The sequence below is a fragment of the Schistocerca americana genome, chromosome 1, assembly GCF_021461395.2.
Source record: "Schistocerca americana isolate TAMUIC-IGC-003095 chromosome 1, iqSchAmer2.1, whole genome shotgun sequence".
Classification (NCBI taxonomy): domain Eukaryota; kingdom Metazoa; phylum Arthropoda; class Insecta; order Orthoptera; family Acrididae; genus Schistocerca; species Schistocerca americana.
Genome location: NC_060119.1, coordinates 660,038,031 through 660,060,463, shown reverse-complemented (window position 1 = coordinate 660,060,463; position 22,433 = coordinate 660,038,031). Strand labels below are relative to the sequence as shown.

Here is a 22,433-nt window from a genome sequence, read left to right as displayed (position 1 = left end):
TTGTTTTTTTTTATGTGGAACCAAATATAGACATTAATTAGAAACAAACCAATTGGCTTTTCACAACATGAGTTACACAAATGTTTTTCTTGCTTAATTCTGTGTCTGGCTATATAAGACACTTTGGTTTTAAACTTCAGTAATAATTTTTTATTTACAGTATGATTACAGTGAGAGTTATGTGCATTTTGTGTCTTCACCATAAACTGCTCACTTTAAAACTATGTATCCTGAAACATGTTTGTCTCACATTAATGAAATTTTAATAGGTTATAGGAACATATATTGACAGCATAAATCTCAAGTTACAGAATGTTTCAATCACAAATAGAAACGTAGATATCATTTTACTTAAGTAACTTTTCTCAACGCAGGATAAACTTATGACAGAAATTGTGAAGCTCTCTTTCATGATTATCACAAACTGCAACCACTGTGATTGTGCAGTGTAATATTGATTTCATAAAGAGTATTATTGAAGAGTGCACCATGCTGGAACATGTGATTTGCCAGTGGCCATAGTCTGCAGCAGTCATGAGGCTGAGTCAGCCATCCACCAGTCAGGCTCACAATACATTCGCCTCTGTCAACCACCTGGACAGGCAAGACACTCAGCCAGACTTTATTAGTCGCTATATTTCCATCTTTTTAGAGATGGTTGCGGGACTCGTCTGTTTGATACAGGATGTCAAATTAAACACTTTTCAGCCTTCTAGTTTCCACCTTATTTTATTTGGCAACCAGTTTCAGCATTTTACTATGCCATCTTTAGGTCCCCAACAGACGTGTAGGAAAATTCTACCTCGGTTGTGATCAACCAATCTAACAGTCCGCAGATGAGGGTTGAAGTGATTGCTATAATAAAAATCTTCTAATACCGGTATTACTAGCCCCTGCATTGATCACAACCGAGGTGCAATCTTCCTACACATCAGTCAGGGGCATGAAGGTGATGTAGTAAAATGCTGAAACTGGTTGCCAAGTAAAATAAGGTTGGAAAGTAGACAGCTGAAAGGTGTTTAATTTGACATCCAGAGTTTTTTTATTTCTTCTAACATCTTTATTTCAGTGGACTCCTTAACCCTTCGGTGAGTGCGCTTAGCAGTTATCCGTAGGACTTAGTTTTCTGTTAGTCTCACAGATAGTGTTATAGTTGAGTGCACATCCAAGTACGATTTTGTTATTCATAACATATGTTATTACTTACTGTATTTGTACAATTAATACAGGTGAAAGCTGTAGTGTTTTCCAGTATCACAAAGAAGAGCAGCTAATGACAGCATTGACAGCAATGTTGTTTAGCATCAAGTTTTCTTGCTGGTGAGAATGTTTACCTGCTCCCGTGCCCAGGCGTAGATGTATGCCCTTAGCTGTCAAGCCATCCTACCTGCTGGGCATAAGTGAATGCCCGTAGCCATCACGATGTTCTATCAGCTGATTGTAGGTGTACAGCTGTAGCCATCTGTGTGCTCTCTTTGCCAGGCATACATGTAAACAAAGCTTGGAATTCAGCACTCAGTTTATTAAGATGTCACTGGCCATTTCCTCCAACAAATCTGAAAAGTGAAGAGAGAATATGTGTTTCATGGAGTAACAGTGCAGGCTCTGAACAAACAAGCATCAAAGGAAATTGTTAGCACTGGGAGCTGAACTTAGCTATGTATAGCAATGAAATGCCAACAATGTAGTCTAGTTGGAATACAGGCACTGAGTATGTATAGCATATCACAACACCTGAAGAAAATGATTGGGTTGGTCATCACAATATTGAATCTAGAAATGGTATTAATAACTTGACTGAACGCCTGAAACACACCATTAATCAGCCATGCTGAGAAAACCTGAGATAATATTTAGTGTGTGTTAAATAATATACAAGCTGTGATCCACAGCAAGATCGGTAACACAAAGCAGATACTGATAAATCTGGTTCATCATATATGTGCTCTAAACACTTTAATTCTAGTAACAGCAACATAAAGCTTGAGATAGGGATTTACTTTCCAGCATCTGCTTGGGTCATGACTTGTGCTGAATCTTAGTTCTGTGTATACTATCCAGATTCACATTTAGTCTTTTTTCTTCCCCCCCCCCCCTCCCCCGCCCCCCCTCCCCCCTAAATACTGAGACAGTACCTTTGAAAAGGACATGGTCAGTTTCCTTCCCCATTCCGAGCTCGAGCTCTGTTTTTTGTGATCTCTCTTCCTTCCTTCGTACGTACTTAATTTTGTGTTCCTATCTCTTTGTCTACTTTTCTTTTTATCATCTATAAACTTTCTTTTCCCTTTTATTCATATCTTCATATTTTATCTATATGTTTACAACATGTTTCAGTACTACTAAACACATCACTATCACTAGAATGAAATTTTCACTCTACAGCGGAGTGTGTGCTAATATGAAACTTCCTGGCAGATTAAAACTGTGTGCCGGACCGAGACTCGAACTCTGGACCTTTGCCTTTCGCGGGCAAGTGCTCTACCGACTGAGCTACCCAAGCACGACTCACGCCCCATCCTCACAGCTTTAATTCCACCAGTACCTCATCTCCTGCCTTCCAAACTTCACAGAAGCTGTCCTGCGAAACTTGCAGAACTAGCACTCCTGGAAGAAAGGATATTGCGGAGACATGGCTTAGCCGCAGCCTGGGGGATGTTTCTAGAATGAAATTTTCACTCTACAGCGGAGTGTGCGCTGATATGAATCTTCCTGGCAGATTAAAACTGTGTGCCAGACCAAGACTCGAACTCAGGACCTTTGCCTTTCGCGGGCAAGTGCTCTACCGACTGAGCTTTCTTCCAGGAGTGCTAGTTCTGCAAGGTTTGCAGTAGAGCTTCTGTGAAGTTTGGAAGGTAGGAGACGAGGTACTGGCGGAATTAAAGCTGTGAGGATGGGGTGTGAGTCGTGCTTGGGTAGCTCAGTTGGTAGAGCACTTGCCCGTGAAAGGCAAAGGTCCCGAGTTCGAGTCTCGGTCCGGCACACAGTTTTAATCTGCCAGGAAGTTTCACATCACTATCACTTTTATTCTCATTTTCAAATGTTTGCACACTGTCTAATTGCCACCTTCCCTTTTTAGTTCCAGAAGATGAAGTCTTTGCTATAGGTATCTTTTAACTGCTACAATCCTGCATGCAACTAGCTCTCTTGTTATTCAGATTCTTCCCTTTTATATAAATGTGACATTTTGTAAACCACCTTTAATTGCGTATATTTTACTTAATTTGCAGCATGCATTAGTGGAAACAGAAGCAGAAAAGGTACGGTCATCTGTCATCACCACAGTTCAGCATATGAGAAAATTCATGGAGGATGTCAGTGAAACAGTTCGTAAGTTAGGTATGTACCACCATTTTCCATAGGATACTTTGTTTCCTGTTGGCATTCTTGTTTTATATTATTTCAGAGATTGTAAACATGCAGTATATACGTATTCCTCTCTGATTGTAGGTCCTGTTAAACTGTCATTATCTTTTCTTCAGGTTTCTTTTATTACCTTGCTGGGTGATTGATCAGCTACCCTAATCTTCCCTCCTTTATAATACTTTATGACCCCTGTCTCAAGTGCTTGTCTCAGGTGCTGGCCCTTGCCTCGCTGTCTGCCTACCACCACAAACCCAGCTGCACTACCCAGTCACTTCTTGAGTTCTTTGCATTTTTCTGTCCCTTTTAATACATGGTAGTAAATCAGACATCACACTAGACTATTTTGAGACTTCATCAAACAGTCATGTAAAATTCAGTTTTAGACCATGATATGAAATTGGAAACAAACTGATATTTTCCATTGGTGCTGAGGGCCACATGAAATACATGATAAACAGTATTTGTTTGGGCTGATTTCATTGGAACAACACCAAACCGAAAAAGCAAGTATCTGTCAAAGCACCAGAGGAAATATGTCTGACGGGGGAGGGGGAGGGGGGCGCTTTTCCTAGCTCCTTCTGCAGAGAGGAAATAGTGATATAGCGATAGGGTTGGCAGGGAGAGGCAGCTTATCTGTACTCTAAGTTGAGAGAGGCAAGAGGAGATACAGGAGAGACATCACTGAGCATAGAAAAATAATCACTAACCAGTGATGGAAAAAGATGATAGAGAGTTACAGACACAATCTGGACAAAACAAGAACAGTCCCCTAAAGGTGGTTTGTTGATCAAAAGCAGTATTCACTTGAGAAAATTGTAAAATTACAAGAAGACAGAATGCGTGGTTAGTACTTCAGCAGAAGAAAATTCAGTACTGCCAATTGACACATTAAAAGTCGAAAAAGACTCTTCCTAGTTTTTGTAACTGTTAGTTTCTTCCTACTGAAGCAAGAGTAATAAGGTTCAGAAGGAAAGGCAAGTTTGCTGAGACCCAAAGCTAAGAGGGAGCCACCTATTGTGGGCACAGTATGGCTGGCCATATTTATTATCTTCCATAGACTAAATTTCAAGTACTGTAAAGGGAATCCCTTAAAAGCAGGGAAAAAGCTATCCAAGCTTTCAAGACTTTCATGTTCATAGTCAGGGAGGAAATGAAGATAAGATCGGAAACTAGCAATAAGACGGTATGCTTAATATGTTAAATATATCACACTTTGTATGAAAAGAAATATTATAATGTAAAGCATGTAATGATACTTCAGCGCAATCCAACTGTCTCTTAATTATTTTCACCTGATCTCTTATATTGACATGACAGGAAGTACAAGAAAATAGTCCTGATAGATGTAATATGATGTAGGGCATTTTTATTTACTGGTCTTTCTTTTTACATTTAAATCAGCATTTTCTTTTTACATTTAAATCAGTATTTTGTGAATCACATAGTGATTCATTCCATATCTGAGTAGCTTTGATTCATGTACTGCTACAGGGCTTAAGTAAATGCATAAATGAACTAAACTTTCAAAGCCATTAATATGAGGGTTGGAACTTAATTAGTGGCAACTATTTATTCACAACCGATAACAAAAGTGTTACATGTTTGCACCTGTTACTGTCCTTCAAAGTAGCCACCAGCGTTGTATAGAACCCTTGCCAGCAATGTGGAATGCATAGTATACCGTTTGCAGAGCCTGTTCTGTTGATGGTGTGAACGGAGCGGTCTACTGCCTGTTGAATCTCTGGAACAGTTCTGAAGCGAATGCCACAAAGTAGCTCCTTCATCTTCGGAATCAAATCAAAGTTACAAGGACTTAAGTCCGGGGAATATATTGGATGGTACAGTACTTCCCAGTCCCATTGACCGAACAGAGCAGCCACAGGTTGCACCGTATGCGGCCCTGTGTTGTCATGCAAAATGATGGGTGGGTTGCGCAGAAAGTGTCGCCGCTTCTTTCGCAAAGCTGGTCGCAGGTGATGCTCCAAAAACGAACAGTAATACTGTGCATTGACGGTCTGCTGTGGAGGAACGTAATGCGTTAGGATAACACCATCACAGTCGTACACAAGAATCACCATAACTTTTGCCACTTTTGTGGCGACCCATAAAGCTTTGCAAAAGAAGCGGCGACACTTTCTGCACAACCCACCTATCATTTTGCACGAAAATGCGCGGGCGCATACAGCACAAGCTGTGGCTGCTCTGTTTGGTCGATGGGACTGGGAAGTACTGTACCATCCACCATACTCTCCAGACTTAAGTCTTTGTGACTTGGATTTGATTCTGAAGATGAAGGAACCACTTCATGGCATTCTCTTCAGAACTGTTCCAGAGATTCGACAGGCAGTAGACTGCACCATTCGCACCATCAACAGAATAGGCTCTGCTAACTTTATACTATGCCTTCCACATCACTGGCAACAGGTTCTACACAATGCAGGTGACTACTTTGAAGGACAGTAACAGTTGCAAACATGTAACTCTTTTGTATCAGTTGTGAATGAATAGTTGCAACTATTTAAGTTCCAACCCTCGTAATAAGTGAGTTCATAAAACTAAAAAAGTACACTCATTTTAAAAAGTATTTTGATTTTGATTTTAAAAAGTATTTTGATTTTGTATTAATGGGGTTTGATCTATTTTGCCCTTAACAACTATTTTGCAGAGTTTTCTTGTTACTATACTTTTTAATCCAGTCCATCTCCTTTAAATCACAGAGCATGTGATTCAGCGACTGGATGGTGGAAGTCAGGAAGAACTTGGCACAGCTGAGATTGCCCGTGCCCGCGTTGCAATTTACTTTCAACAGCTGCGAGATGCACTAGATGTACAAGAGGCAGCAGCCATGACAGCTGTTGACACACACATTCGTGAACGTTTATGTTCTCTTCGCCAGTTGCAAGAGGATCTTACAGCCTCACTCTCTCAGGTATATATAAACATAGGTCTTTGCTATTTTTATTTTATGAATTATCACATATTGTCGTGTTTGAGTAATGTGCACAAGAAACCGACATGTGTATCCACAGTTTATGCAATGATGCGTAACGTGGCATTTTACAGTCATAGCAAATTAATTTGTAAAAATGGCTACATGCCGAAATTTTATAAGTTATTTTTAGTTTATTTTATTTAATTAATTTCTATCCATCACCTTTTACACATTAAAATAAATAGAAATTCTTCTGTGGGTTAGATGGAGTTGTCAAGGAGAAACTTTCTCAACTTGTACTTTTCTGTTTGTCAGGCATTTTATAACACTGGGCAAGAGATCAGACATTTTTGTTGCAGCATTGTGCACTTCTTTTTGTGCTAAAGACAATCATAACATGGAATAATGAATGTCAATTTTCCTTGTGGTATTGTGATTATGTACATCATAGTCCCTTTTGAACTGTATTGAATTATTTACAACAGACTTAATGAGGGAATAAATATTCAGTGAAGCAGTGGGCAGAATGCCCACCTCATTAAACAGATGTCTGTGACCTGGTTGTGATTGAGTACAATATATTACAGTATTCTTATAGCACGTTTTTGAGCAATTAAGACATTCTTTCTTAAAGATGAGTTGCCCCATAACATTATTCCATGTGACATTATTGAATGAAAATATGTAAAATATGTCAGTTTACTAATTTGTCTCGCCCCAAGATTTGCTATGATTTGAAGTGCAAATGTGGCTGAATTAACAAGGGAATGGTCCAATAAGACATGTTGAAACCAACCCTGAAATTTTTTCACACAGGAAGAAGACAATGTAAGAAATGCACTGTCAAAATTGTAGCAGCTAAGAGACACTGCAAGTATTAAAAAAATAGCTGAAAATTGCCAAATTTGTAGCGCGCCAGGCAGCGGCGCTGTAGCAACTGCGCATGCGAACTAGGCACACACACAGCCAACATCGGCGGTACATTTGTAAACAGGAAACATGACACAACCCAGTCGTAATTTGTAAGGGACATTTCAGGTTACCATTCATTGATAGTTTATCGGACACTACATGCTCTTGAATTAGCCACTCAAGTAACATCTGTTATAAATTATCAGTTGCTTTTTGCAGTATTGGTAAGTATTGACGATACAGATAAGCTGAATTAATATTTATTGTGCTTTCGTAAGGTACCTGCTAATAGTACCTTTTCTTTTCCTTCCAGTTACACAGTAATGTGGAATCCAATTAACATTCTCAATTTAGCAATGATGAAATATGAAGAATGTGGTTTCCAGCTGGAATCACCTACTTCTCCTGAGGACGTACATATGTGCAGGGTGTATACGATCCAGGAGATCCGTGAAAAACCCGGGAATTTTTCCATCCAGCAGAAAACTGGGAAAAACGCGGGAATTTTTTAGAATTCTGGGAATTTTTCATTGTTTTAGTTTTCAGTTAAATTTTTGTAATTTTGGCTGGTAAGAACCAACACTCTAACAAAGGATATTACTGTATCTCGCTACTGCAGAATAGTACAGCAGCAACTAAACAACAATAAAACTTAAGTTGCAAGGAAATGCACCATATACAACAACAAGACACAGTGCTCATACAAGTGTCTGCCAACAGCAAAATGTTATGTCTGCGTAAGCAGAAAGAACTAACGATCAAAGTCCAAAAACAATTTATCGGACTGTTCAATTAACCAAAACAAATTCTCCAAGTATAACACCAACACAAAACAGTGATCCGTCTTCGAATCACAACTACATACAAGAATAATATAGAAAACAACTGAAATAATTTCCTACTAGTCTCTGCCAGAGACTTCTCTGATATACCAAGCCTAATCCAGAGATCAGTGAGAGGCTTCAAGCCGGGCTGCCGAGGCAGCAGCTATCCACGTCTGCTGGCGGTTGATGAACTGCCAATGAAAGGCTGACCGCCGGCCTTTATAGTGCTTCGGTGGATGAGTATCTCGGAACTATTTTCCATTATGTGATGTGACGTGTGGAAATAGTTCCGGGATCTGCAGCGACCTCTTCCTTATGTTTATGTGGGCCGGTAGTGGCCCCTGGTGGCTGCTGGTGTCTTTGCTGTGTTGTTGTTGTTGTTGTTGTTGTTGTGGCCATTCATCAATATTGCCTGTCGGTTGTGTAGTGCTTCGGTGTGCCTGCGAAGCGGGCAACCTGCAGCTGCAGGCTGTCAGTTTGGTTGCTGATACTCTAGGCGCCGTGCTGTCTGGTGGAGAAGGCCACACACAAAATGTGTCAAAGGCTTTAGCATCCAGTGCACATTGGTTTGTCAATTATTCATATGATTTTGAAAGGCATTCCTGTTAATTTTTGAACATATCGTAAGTTGATTTCTGAATGAATCATAAGTTGATTTTTGAAGGCGTGCATAGAGTACATGATGTGTCTGCTAGGGAATCCCCGTTCATCTACATCTACATATATACTTTGCTAGCCACCAAGCGGTGTGTGGCGGAGGGCACTATTCGCGCCAAAGCCATATCCCCCCCCCTGTTCTACTTGCGGATTGCGCGAGGGAAAAACGACTGTCTGAACGCCTCAGTACGAGCTCTAATTTCCCTTATCTTTGAATGGTGATCATTGCGTGATACCAAAGTTGGTGGTAATAATATATGATCTACATCCCCGGCGAAGATCGGATTTTGGAATTTAGTGAGCAGCCCCTTCCATTTAGCGTGTCGTCTGTCTGCAAGTGTGTCCCACTTCATACTTTTCTATAAAATTTGTAACGCTCTCGCGATGGCTAAATGTACGTCACAAATTTTGGTGCTCTTCTTTGGACTGTCTCAATCTCTTGAATCAGACCCAACTAATATGGGTCCCATACAGACGAATAATACTCTAAGACTGGACGAACTAAAGTATTATAAGCAATTTCCTTTGTCGAAGGACTGCATCGCTTCAGGATTCTACCAATAAACCGCAATCTAGAGTTCGCCTTACCCATTACTTGTGTAATCTGATCATTCCATTAGATATTTCGAATAGTCACACCGAGGTACTTGATGGATGTTACCGCTTCCAAAGACCAGGCGTTTACATTGTACTCGAATATTAATGGGTATTTTCGCTTTGTTATATGCAGTAGGTTACACTTACTAATATTGAGAGATAACTGCCAGTCATTACACCATGCATTTATTTTCTGCAAATCCTCATTGATTTGTTCACAATTTTCGTGTGACGCTACTTTCCTGGAGACTACAGCATCATCGGCAACAGTCTCATGCCGCTGTCAATACCACCAACCAGGTCATTTATGTAAATCGTAAAAAACAGCGGACCTATTACACTGCCCTTGGGCACACCCGATGTTACAGCTGTTTCTGTTGAAGTCTCCCCATTCAGGACGACATACTGCTCTCTGTCTGTTAGAGAGGCTATACGAGCTCAGTGGAATAAAACCTAATGAGTGAATGCCAATTGCTGTTTATGTAGTTGACTTTGTTTGCAAATGGTCAGCGTTTTTATAATTAGTAGTGAGATCCATAGATTCAGACTACCAGAGTGGAAATAAATGATTAACAGAAATAACAGGAAAGAAAGATTACTTATTATCTTCTCAGTGTACCCAAGAAAATGAAATATTGACAGAAAATTCTTGGCCAGACCGCTACACTAGTAATGGCCAGTTGTAAAGTACCAAGCTAGCGGCCACTTAAGTTCTTTTAACTTCCATATGAATAAATGGCGGAATATTCAAATGATTTTCCAGTTATGGAGATCATCACACATTGCCGATAAAATGAAATTCAAACTGTCTCGAAAATGAGATGAGGTTCCTTTCTTCTTCATACATCCTTAAGAGAGAACCATTGTGCTCACCTTTGCATCCCCGACTAGGGCTGCAATGTGTCCCAATTTCCCTGCTGTGCTGTGGGGTTTTTCTACAACTGCCTGGGGTAAACCTGGACCTATTTCCATGCTTGTGGAAATTCAATTGATTGGAAATAGATTGTAATAAACCTTAGCTACAATTCATTATAGGGAGACATAACTATAGATAGTTTCTTCATTGTAGTCTATGAGAAATGCAGTGGCAAGCACTTTTAGTCACTCTCCTGTGTGTATCAGTGTGTTCCAAAATTGTCTTTACAACTTTGATCATGCAATCGTTTTATAAATGGCTATATGTCGAAAGATCCAGTTTGCGACATAAAGTTCACAGGCACCTAAAGCAGTTTTTTTTTTTAGTTATTGACTGACTACCCTGCAGTAGTTGGCACAATGTGTAGAAGGGTTCGTACAGAGGAGATCTGACACCTAGGTCCTGCAGGATCCCATTACATTTTTTCCTTCGTTCGGTACTTGCACAATCTGTGAGCTTGTACCAGAGCAGCAGTAGCACACTTCTCTGAGGACATCCTAGGCCGAAAATGGAACTGGAATGTTGCTTAGCTAACATCTGTGCTACAGACATCACACACATTGATTGTGACCCTCTGTCCCCCCTTTTTTCATGACAGTCACGATTTTTCTAGCTCTGTTCCGAATTTTTTCAAAAGTAATTTGGGACACCTGTTTGTCCTGGATTTAACGATTAATGATTTATCCTGAATTGTATGTACATTTCCCTGTATCGGTATGCTGTTAGTGAAAGGGTATTAGCTCAAATGAGTACAGTATGTAACAGTTACAAAACACAGTTTGTTGTAGAAACAAGAAAAACAGTGTTAGTGACTAGAGTGAATTATTATTAAACTTGAGTTGAATGTTATCCTTATTAAAGAATACGGGCATGCCGAAGAAAATTTACAGCACTGACGAATTTTGTATGCCTGCTCGCACTCCTTCATCTTAGAAGGTTTAAATAAAATATAAATTAATGTACTTTTTGTAACAAATTAAAGTTATAGTTTGTATTTATTACGATTAATTCAGACTCTTTTTACAACATCAAAATTTTTTTATGTGTCTTGAGTTTGGATCTAGAAAAAATTGTCACCTTAACACTCTGAACTCTGTTAAGCGGCTGCTAGAACCGTAGGCTTGTTTGAACATTATGCCATAAACTACACTTTTATACCTATCCCCATTTCTAAAATATATGTGATCCAAGTTGTAAAGACAATTTTGGAACACCCTGTATTTTCGATAGTTCTTTATTGAGACAATCAAAAGCCACCGACAATGGGTGATCGTACACACTGATACGCCACTCTGCCCACCAGACAACTGAATGTGTTAAAATGTCATTTATCTTCTACTCATTAAGCTGTATAAAACTGATTTCATTTAAATTCATTTTCTTTAGTGCAAATTAGTTCTATGTTTGAATATGAACATCTCTGTAATACACTTTCACAAATCCTTGTTACTCTCATGTATAAATTATATCTGCTGATTGGTAGGAGGCGCACTGCGCTGGTGTTGTTAGCACTGAAATGCAAGTGAGGAAATGTTCCCTCTCTCATGTCCCCGCACCCTGCTGAACATCATGGCCATTTTCCAGCTTATCATCTACAGATTGTTAGTGTCTGGGAGAATAATCCAATTTGACCCACATGTCCATGGTTTTCGAAGTTTTTGTTTGAGGTCGGCAACTTACGTGATGCCAGGCCTACCCCAGTGATACATCAGCTTAATTAGTTACACATTAATGGCACCTGAACAATTTAATCCACAACAGTATATGAATCAGTTTTAAATGATGAATAGAAAAATTACTCCATTTAGTTCATAATTAAATGAACGTGTATACTGGTTATGTTAACTTTGTCGTACCCCTGAGATATGTTCTCACTTAGGACCACCCTTTGTCAGTATAATGTAGCACTGCTGTAGTTCAGATAATTAAAATATTGCAGGCTGCTTTCACTCAGAAGAATGAATGGATAGCTCAGTCATGTGAAACACTAAAGGGCAATTTCAATTAAAAGGATGAGTACATGGTTCAATAGACAGAAAAACTATTGATTGTTTTTATGAAAAGAAAGAATGAATAATTCAGTCACTACGCAAAGCTACAATGGCGTAGAACCTTTTCATTTGATTAACTGCACTGGCTGCTTTCATTCGGAGGGGGGGGGGGGGGGGGGGGGGGGGGGGGAAGAAATGAATAATAATCCAACTGACAGGTAAAACTACAACCAAATGACATGATTGTTTTCATTCAGTTGCTCCCACATATTAGTTTCATTCAAAATAATGAATAAGTACTCCGACCAGCTGAACAATCATTTTCATTTGGTTCCACCCTCAGACTAGTTTCATTCAAAAGTATGAATGAATAGTTCAGTGGATATGTATAACTACAACCGAATAAGTCGATTGTTTTCCAACAATCGAATGAATCAATTGTTTTCTTTCGGTTGTTCCCATCACTAATACTGGAAGGAAACCTCTTATAAGTTCTGAACTGCATATACTGATGTATCAATGAAAATGATCAATTTTTGAAGATATAATTTAATTGGATAGATAAAAAAATCTATTTACCAAGTTGTGGCAGTAGAAAAAACATAGAAAGGTTAAAGAAATGTGCAAGCTTTCAGAGCCAGTGACTCCTCCTCCTGCCAGAAGGGTTGAAGGGGAAGGAAGAGGGATGAAGGAAAAGGACTGTTGAGGTTTAGGAAATAGGCAGAGTTTGAGAAAGTCGCCCTAACCCTGGCTCAGGAGAGACTTCACCAGATGCGACAAAATGGAAAGATTGATTGTTGGGGACCCTACCGGATGAGATTTGGAAACAGTCTTTCCTTTTCATCCAGTCCAGTGAGTCTCCCCTGACCCCCAGTTCAGGGTGATGTTGTTAAACTCTCTCCATTTCCTAAACCTCACTAGTCCTTTTATTTCAGCCTTCTTCCTTCCCCTTCAACCTTTCTGCCAGAAGAAGGACCACTAGCTCTGAAAGTATGCGCACGTCTTTAAACTGTATATGTGTTTTCTTGTGACACCACTCGATGAGTAGATTGTTTTATCAATCCAATTGTATTGTATTTTCAGGAACTGCATATCCTGTATCTTCTTAAAGTTTAATGAGAAAGAATTGTCCATTTTAATTTCATTACCCATTCTTTCTAAAATAATACTTAACATGCTGTTTATTGCAACAAAATAAATAGTGATGTTAATGATGAAAGCTCAGTAACATTCTTGTAATTCCACTGAATATATCGTTGGATCGATTGATATAATTACACTTACACTTACTTACAGTGCAGAATGACCAATGGTGCCAGAACATGTGGGTAAACAACAATGGTTGTTAAGGATTGTTGCAGACTATCTTGGCCTCACTTACTTCAGCTCGCTGACATGTACTACTTGCTCACTTGTGGACTTATTTATGATGACATAATTTCTGGCCATTGATTTAAACTCTGTTATTCTTGGCTTGGCTTTTACATGGACGTGTGTGTGCGCCGCCTTTAAAAGTCTTTGTTTGGTTCATGAAGAATAAGGATTTGTTATTTTCTGTAATTTATTTAAATTTAATTGGTGTTCAGTAGAACCTGTGTTGTTGAAGAAACAGACATACAACAAATGAACATAAAAAGTGAGGGTCCTAAGAGGGAACTTTGTGGGATGCCAAAGGTGATTAGCTCTTAGTTGGATTGTCACTGTTGTGTAGTATGGGACTCTTTCTTATTGACACTATTTTGTTTTCTGTTGGAAAGACATGATTTGAACCATTTTACAGCATTTCTTGGTACACCATAACATTCTGATTTACTTAAAAGGAAGTTATGATTTGCACAATAAAATGCCTTCAGCTGATTACAGAACACATGAGGATCTCGTAACTTTTTATCAAACTGATTAAGTACATTCTTGCTGTATGTGTGAACAGCCTTCTCACTGTTGGAACCACTTAGAAATCCAGATTGACTTTATTACATACAACTGGCTTAAAAAAAAGAAAAGAAGAAAACTGTACATCGCCGTGGACAGAGTACCCATTTCTGCTGCTAGGAGTGTATAGCACAACTTGTTGCCAGTTCAGTGCCGCCTGTGTTGTCCACCTGGCTTGTTCTGTTCATCTGTAGTGACTGTTTTTGCTAGCCCTGTTTTGTTTTTGTTTCATTTTTTATTATGGCAAGTTTAGTTGGTTGGTTTGGAGGGATTAAAGGGACCAGACTGCAACGGTCATCGGTTTATGGCAAGTTTAAGTGAGCAACATGCAGCCATGCGATTTTGTTTTTTACTTGGTAAGAATGCTGCTGAAACTGGTTTAATGTTGAAAACAGCCTACCAAGATTATGCTATGGGGAGAACTCAAGTGTACGAGTGGTTTGCTCAATTTAAAAATGGTGACATGTCAATTGATATCAAACCTAGTTCTGGACGTCAATCAACTGCTCGAATTGACAACTGATCAACTGTCAGTGACTTGTGGGTTATCTTGTTCATCAGAAAAGACCCAATTTGTGGCAGACAGGAGACTGGTTCTTCCACCATGACAATGCACCTGCACACACAGCCATCTCTATTAGACAGTTTTTGGCTTAAAATGTCATGGTCCCGCAGCCTCACACGCCTTACTCATGTGACCTGGCTCCGTGCAACTTCTTGTTAATTCCGTGCATGAAAAGGGCCATGAAAGGTCACCAATTTGACAATATTGAAGAAGTCAAGAAAAAAAATGAGGGAGGGTCTGTCAGCCATTCCTAAAGATGACTATAAAAAATGTTTCGAACAGTGGAAGCACTGGTGGGACACTTGTGTTAGCTGTAATGGAGAGTATTTTGAACAGGATAAGGTTGTTTTGAAAATCATTTGAAAATGCATAGCTTTTATAAAATAATTCCATTTTTTTCTTTTTTTGTGTTGGGGGAGAGGGGTACCCCCTTGTAATCAAAATGGCATTTGTTCTGTATCTTAAATGTAAAAATCAGCAAGCACATTTAGCAGAATGATTTATGAATATGCAATATTTCATACTTAATTTCTGTGTAATAAATAATGTGGTGGCATTTTACTGAAACTTAAAGTGCTGTATCAGATTTAAAATTCATTTTATGCCAGTATTGATTTATGATGCAAACTAATCTATATGTCTAAGTGTTTTAATAGTGCTTTTTATTAACACTGTCTAAAATACAATGCTTCGTTATTCAGGTGGCCGTAGTTTGTTTACAGTGTGAACAGATAATACAACAAGACGATGCACGTGTTCTTACACAAGCTCGTGAATTACGGGAAGCTCTGAATTATATTGAGAAGCAACAGCAACAATACTCTGATCTAAGTCCCGAGCAGCTTCAGCCTGACCCAAGCATACCAATTACATTCACAAAGGTAAGATTTTCCAGGCAGAAAGTACATTCTCATATGGTGTGACATTGAAAATGAAGCTGATGCTGCACTTTTCTGTCCTTCAGTATAATCCAGGGAAAATTTATGACACTCTAATGGCTATACTGCAATTATGACTGCATAGCAAATAATGTTCTTCCACTTATGTATCAACTGCCAAAACACGAGCAAGTGGAGCAGTGCTGTGTGCATACCCCTATAGGTGGCTGGTAGGTACACAGTACTCTTCAGTCTCAAGTATTGGTGCTATTCTGTGCTCACTTTAATTTTTAATTAAAAGTACTTTCATAAATAACAGCTCAAAAATGTTTGTTCTTATGACATTATATTCAGTTTCATTCATTCATACTGACTTGTCTTGCCACGTCATATATAACTCATACAACCTGATTGACTTTTCTAGAGAAATGTTGTACAAAACTGAAAACTGTGATAGCATAAAAGCCTGTGGGAGGAACTTTACGACTGCTGGCAAAGAAATACTCAAATCTGGGATTATTATGATTTCCCTGATACCGGTACTCTACTCCCAACATGACTATAAGCTTGTCCTGAGGGAAAACTGGATTCACATAACTTTCTCGTATTGCTCTGAACTGTCATATCAAAGTATTGGATCAGTGCCACCAACCCAAACGTTTTATTACTGATGATGTATGCAAAGTTAGTTATGTAGTTAGTTTCATGTTCCATGGATCGTTTTGCACAATAAATCATAGTGACCTGGTAAAAGTCATTTTACGTTCACATCCCAAATCAAATTAATTTGTACATGGTTACATTTAGTAAATTTCTTAAAAAAAAAGTATAGATGTGAGTTAGTAATTCCTACCCACCACCTTATACACGTTACATTAATAGAAATTCCTCTACGCAATAGAAGGAGTTGGCTAATTATGTACATCGCCGTTCCTTTTGAATGGTAGTGGACTATTTACAACAAACTTCATAAAGGAACAAATGTACTGTGAAACAGTAGTCAGTGTGCCCTACTCCTTACACAGATGTCCACACCATGATGGTGGGTGAACACCAAGTATTATTCATACAGCGCACACATTTTTGAGCAGTAAAGACTTTCTTTCATAAATACGAGTTGCTCCAAGACATTATTCCACATGACTTATTGAATGAAAATATGCAAAATATGTCAACTTACTGATTTATCTCTCCCCTAGATTTGCAGTGATTATAAGTGCAGATGTGGCTGTACTAAATTGTTTTAGGAGTTCCAAGATGTGCCGTTTTTTTAAAAAAAAAAAAAAAAATTCTCACCAATATGGACACTGCAGAGCTTTGAATTTTCCACCCTATTTGTTATCTCCTCACCATGTGTTGCACTTATCGTTGGTGTAGTACCCCCTAGATGTCCAGAACTGAATATGTTGTGTCTTTTTTAAACTGAGGGTGAGATCCTTCACATAAAACCAGTCACTGATATTTTCAGGAACTACATTTACCATTTCTTCTGTTTTTGTATGTGTGCTTGAACGGTTTACAATACTAGTGTCATCTGCAAAAAGAATAATTCTACTTGTGTATTAGACAGAAGACAACAATAGTGGTTAGGGAACCCACTACCTGATTTCTCCCCAGTCAGGACTATGTCCCCAGACTATATTGTTTGGACTGCTGAGTACAATTTTCTGCATTCTTTTGGTTAGATATGGCATCATCCACTGGCTGGCTGTACCATAAACCCCATAAAACTTGATTTTTGTAGGAGAATACTGTGATTCACTCAGTCAAATGCTTTAGATAGGTTGCAGAAAATATCAGGTGCTGTTTTAGTATGTAATGCTTTTTTCAGTAGAGCAACCCTTCTGAAATCCAACTGTGATCTGCTAAGGGTATTATTGTTACTAGGGTGAGATACTATCCCAGAATACATCATCATCTCAAAAATTTAGGAAAATGATATCAGCAGTGAAACAGGTCAGTAGTTACTGACATCATCATCAAAACCAGATGAGCTTTCATTTTTGTGAGAATGTATAATTGTCTTAATTTCAGAATGGGAGGAGGAGGAGATAGTGTTTAACGTCCCGTTGACAACGAGGTCATTAGAGACGGAGCGCAAGCTTGGGTGAGGGAAGGATGGGGAAGGAAATCGGCCGTGCCCTTTCAAAGGAACCACCCCGGCATTTGCCTGAAGCGATTTAGGGAAATCATGGAAAACCTAAATCAGGATGGCCGGAAACGGGATTGAACCGTCGTCCTCCCGAATGCGAGTCCAGTGTACTAACCACTGCGCCACATTGCTCGGTTTCAGAATGGGAAGTTGGTGATAATTCATATGATTCAATTTTGTGAGATTCTTTTTCACCATACTGCTGTGATTTTTCTCTTGACTGTTTATTCCTATCCTTTCTAGTATATTTAAGAAATGATTATTAAACATATTTGCTAACTGTGGTTCATCATTCATAGTCATTCCATGCAGTTTAATAATGATGTTATCCTGTCCTGTGACTGGTTGTTCTGTTTCTTATTTCACTGCATTCCATATAGCCTTAAGTCTGTTGTCAGAATTACTGATTTCTGACATTATGTGCATGTTACTTGATTTTTAATAACTTTTCTCGGTAATTTTGAGGAGTTTTTGTAATGTGCAACTACTGGAGGATCTCTATTTGTTCTTGTCAAAAGTTACGTTTCCCTTTTCGTTTCATGATTTATTTTAATCCCTCTATTTATCCATGGCTTTTTAAATGACTGTTTAATGTCCTTTCTGATTAGCTTATGTGGAAAACTATTCTCAAATAATGATATGAATTTGTCATGCAATAGATTAAATTTTATGTTAGGATTTGGTTCATTATAAATTTCATGCCAAGTCATCTCACGTAAATTATTCTTAAAAACATCTGTCCTGGAATCATTAATTATTCTAACTGATTCCCACTGAGGAGTATCCACACTGTAAGGTGCTGGGTTATTTATCCTAACTAACTGTGCATCATGATCTGAGAGAGCATTTGTTACTGGGTAAATAGTTATTTATTTGCTTTGAGCTTCATCAAAGAAATCATTACCAGTGAGGTTCCTACTCTCTTTGTCCACCTGTGTTGAAAAGTTAATTAATGAGATTAAATTACGTAAGTCAAATAAGATGTTTCCAGATCATTTTTCCTGTCAGAATCCTGTAGAAAATCTACACTGATGTCACCACAGACTATTAACTGCTTGCTGCTATCTGATGGAGAGCACAGTAAGAAATTCAGACTCCTCATAAACAGTTCAAAATTTCCTGTTGGGATCTATATACAGTACATACAATTACAGTTCACTATTACTTCTCAAACACGTGCTTCTTTGCGCTGATCACTACAAAATATACTTGTCTCAATGTTTTTGAACATGTGTTCTGTCTTAATATATTTAACAACTCCTCCTTTACCTATGTAAGTAAGTTGCTAGAGTTTAATCTTTTATATGTAACTTACCTACCCTTGTGGTTATGTGGTGCTCAGACAGACACAGGATGTCTGTCTTTTCGAAACAGACGAGAAGTTCTTCTACCTCATTACTCAATCCTCTAATATTCTGATGAAATAAGCTAATCTTACTTTTCTGTGCATTCTTAAGCATTTTGTGGGGCCCTACTGTTATTTTGACTTCTTTCAAAACAAGGTGCTTGAATCCAGATTCTAACGTAAAAAAAATGACTGAAATCAGTAGCCACAGGGATCTTGCTACATGTGATGGTGCCCTCCCCATATATTGTCTGCAAGAAGGTCAGACAGCCTATTTTCCCCTCATCTCGCCATGTGCAGGCCATGTCTGATATATCCCCTTCTCCCAAATGTAGCAACAGATACTGCACTCATATAAGATTGCAGTCAGCAGCAGCCTGCTCAACTCAGTGTCCACACAGATCAAATCAGTGTTAACCCAGAGCTGGTCGATGGTACTGCATAGCCTCCACAAAACTCACATTTGTGTATATTTTTGCTTCTCATATTTTGTCCAGGCCGCCCCTAATGCTGTAATTACTGTTCTTAGCTGTGCTGTTTCTTGTTCCACCCACTACAGTAACCTGATACGCTTTGCTAAAACCTTTGCTCAAATTTCCTATGTTCACGGTCACTTTTCCAAGGCTAGCACTTGATTTCACAATACTTGTTACCTGGTATCCTGTTCCTAATCTACCTTCTACCATCTTGTGCTTGTTACCTTCACTCAGTTCCCGAGGTCTTTTCCCCCTTTCAACCTATCTGGTTCAAATTTCATGTGATCTAATTCATTCAGCCTGAAGGGCAAAAATCTTTGCTTTGCAATTCTCTTGTCTTTTTTTTGCTAAACCTACAGCTCTGTAGGAGAGCCTCAATGAGTTCCCTACTCTGTTGCCCACTATGACCACCCCAGGGAAATTTCAATCTGCAGTCTCCACATATCACTCCCTATTTGGCTATCCTACAGTAACATCCACACTTATCATGCATTGCAACATGGATTACAGGTTTAAAAATAGAATTAAATCACTTTACACCATGCAGATTTTTCTTTTTTAGGAGCAGCAAAAATTTCATCATCACTATTACGAAGCTTCATCTAGTACACATTTTCTTTTATCTGCACTTCCAATACCTCAAGGTATGTGGTGCATGTGTTATGATTCATTTTAATTACTTGATGCAGGACAACCGGGTGCATATTGGTCCGAAGATGGAAATGCGTGTTGTTACTCTGGGTCTGGATGGTGCCGGCAAGACAAGTATTCTATTCAAATTGAAGCAGAATGAATTTATGGCAACAATACCCACAATTGGTTTCAATGTAGAGTCAGTTGAATACAAGAACCTGAAATTTACTATTTGGGATGTGGGAGGCCAGCATAAGTTGCGTCCCTTGTGGAAACATTATTATCTTAATACTCAGGTGAGTATCTCGTAATTACTCTTCCTCTGGGTTCTTGTTTCTTACTTATTCAGTAGAAATATGATTAAGTACGTGCTAGTAATTCATCAGAGCCTTTTCATGTGATGCATAGCTTGTATCACACACAGTTTTCTATATACAGTTTACTACATGTTAAAAATAAAATCAATTACTGCATGAAACAAAAATTTACGTCAGAAAATATCAGACAGAATTGCTGGTCTGTGCTTCTGCACAAGAGACAAAATTTTTAGTACTGCTGATAGACACACAAAACTACACAAAACCATCCTAACTTTTGGAACCACTAGTTTTTCCCTCTTGGAGGACAAAGGGATAAGCTGGGGAAGGTTAGAAAAGGAAGGGCAGGTCACTCAGATCACAGGCTGTGGGAATCAAACCTGTTGTGTCACCTGAAGATATAGTTGCTAGCGAGGTTGATTCTGTAATTTTTTTCTGTCTTGCTAGACATAGGTAGAACATTGATTACAATCACTTGCACCAGCAGTGATAAAAATTGGCAGTTTCTGAGGTCATTGATGCCAGAGTTCAAGTGAATAGTTAGCCAGAAGCAAAGCCCAGGGTGTAATGAAAGTTGTTGTAAACATGTACACATAGTCCTGAGAGCGATCCCAATCACGAAACATAAATGCAGTCAAGGTCAATCACTCTACTATCTGTGGCACATATTGAAAGCTTCAGAGAATGATGAGAATTGCCATACAAGTGCAGGGCCACAATGTTTATAGAAATTGTCAAGTCAGTGGACAGACCCACATGACCTGCCTGTAGTGGCAGCATCCTCCATGTAATCAAGCTGCAGTCTTGGTATGAAGCCAGAATATCTCTGATCTTTTCTTCATATTGATATTCAGGCTGGATGGATCCGAATCGCTATCAGATACTAAATAAATTATCACTAATTCAATTTAAGAGAGATCCTTAAATATAACTGTTCTGGCGAAAACATTGTGTTAGTATTCAGCAGTGGAGGCTGTTAGATACTCTTTGTATCTTATTCATTAGTAGTAGTAATATTTCTTGGAAACACACATAAACATTACAGGGTGCAACACCTAGTTGGACTGTTGCTGATGTACACAATTGTGCCACTCCTTCTGACTTACAACTTGCTAGTAGCCATGGCAGTAAAAAAATTAAGGCGAAGATAGCTCTGTGTAAATGACCATCAGGTATGTGAATGCCTAGTATCAAAATAAGCTGCATGAGATCTAAAGAAATGTCATGCAGGTTATGCATGAGCTGTTCCAGATCTAAGAAATTTGAACCAAACAACAGTCCTAATAGTGAAGAATCAGGAGGAAAATACATAGTTTGACAGTTTGTTCTACAAGTTTGTTTTGTTTTAATACAGCAGTGCACAGTAAGCTGAGAATAGCTTGTCAAGTAGTAGGAGTATTGAGTAAGAAAACACTGCCTTGTTTAAGAAAATACTGTTTTGATAAAGGCACTTTTGGTTTTGGGTGGGGAGGCCAGTGTGTTCAGAAGGAGCTGGGGTGCATGTCTGTCCTTACAAAGATACAGGATTGTGGATATAACAGTGCTTAAATTTGGAACATGGAATGTGTGTGTATATGGAGGAGAGTATGAAAAAAACTCTTTACAGTTAGAAAATGGTAAAGAACTGCACTGGAGAAGACGATTAGAGGAAACATGTTGAAGATGATAAGACCCATACAGTGTTGTAATGCTAAGAGAAGGAGAAGAAGAAGAAATTGAGATTCGAATTAATGATCCATAGAAAATTAGAGGTTGAATAGAAGCTAGGAGTGGACGAGAATGAAACATGAAATTGGTTTTGGTGTTTTTAAAGGACCAGTCCCAGCACGGAGCCCAAATGATTTTGGGAAATAATTAAAAACTAAAATCTGGATATCTGAACAGGGATATTGAACCTCACTCATCCTGAACATATGTCCATTACCTAAACCAATTTGCTATCT

The 22,433-nt window shown here is 38.7% G+C and overlaps 1 protein-coding gene and 1 non-coding gene across 2 annotated transcripts in view; both read left to right on the top strand.

Moving 5' to 3' along the window:
• The window catches only part of LOC124608342 (E3 ubiquitin-protein ligase TRIM23-like), a 69,169-nt gene that overhangs the window by 21,618 nt on the left and 25,118 nt on the right, over nt 1–22,433 (top strand). Inside the window, exons 6-9 of the mRNA XM_047139978.1 lie at nt 3,228–3,336; nt 6,081–6,292; nt 15,391–15,570; nt 20,230–20,469. Coding sequence (XP_046995934.1) covers nt 3,228–3,336; nt 6,081–6,292; nt 15,391–15,570; nt 20,230–20,469 — 741 coding nt within the window. The remainder of the gene's footprint in view (nt 1–3,227; nt 3,337–6,080; nt 6,293–15,390; nt 15,571–20,229; nt 20,470–22,433) is intronic.
• On the top strand, nt 2,906–2,980 carry Trnas-uga. Its single transcript has one exon. It is a non-coding gene; the product is annotated as a tRNA-Ser (tRNA).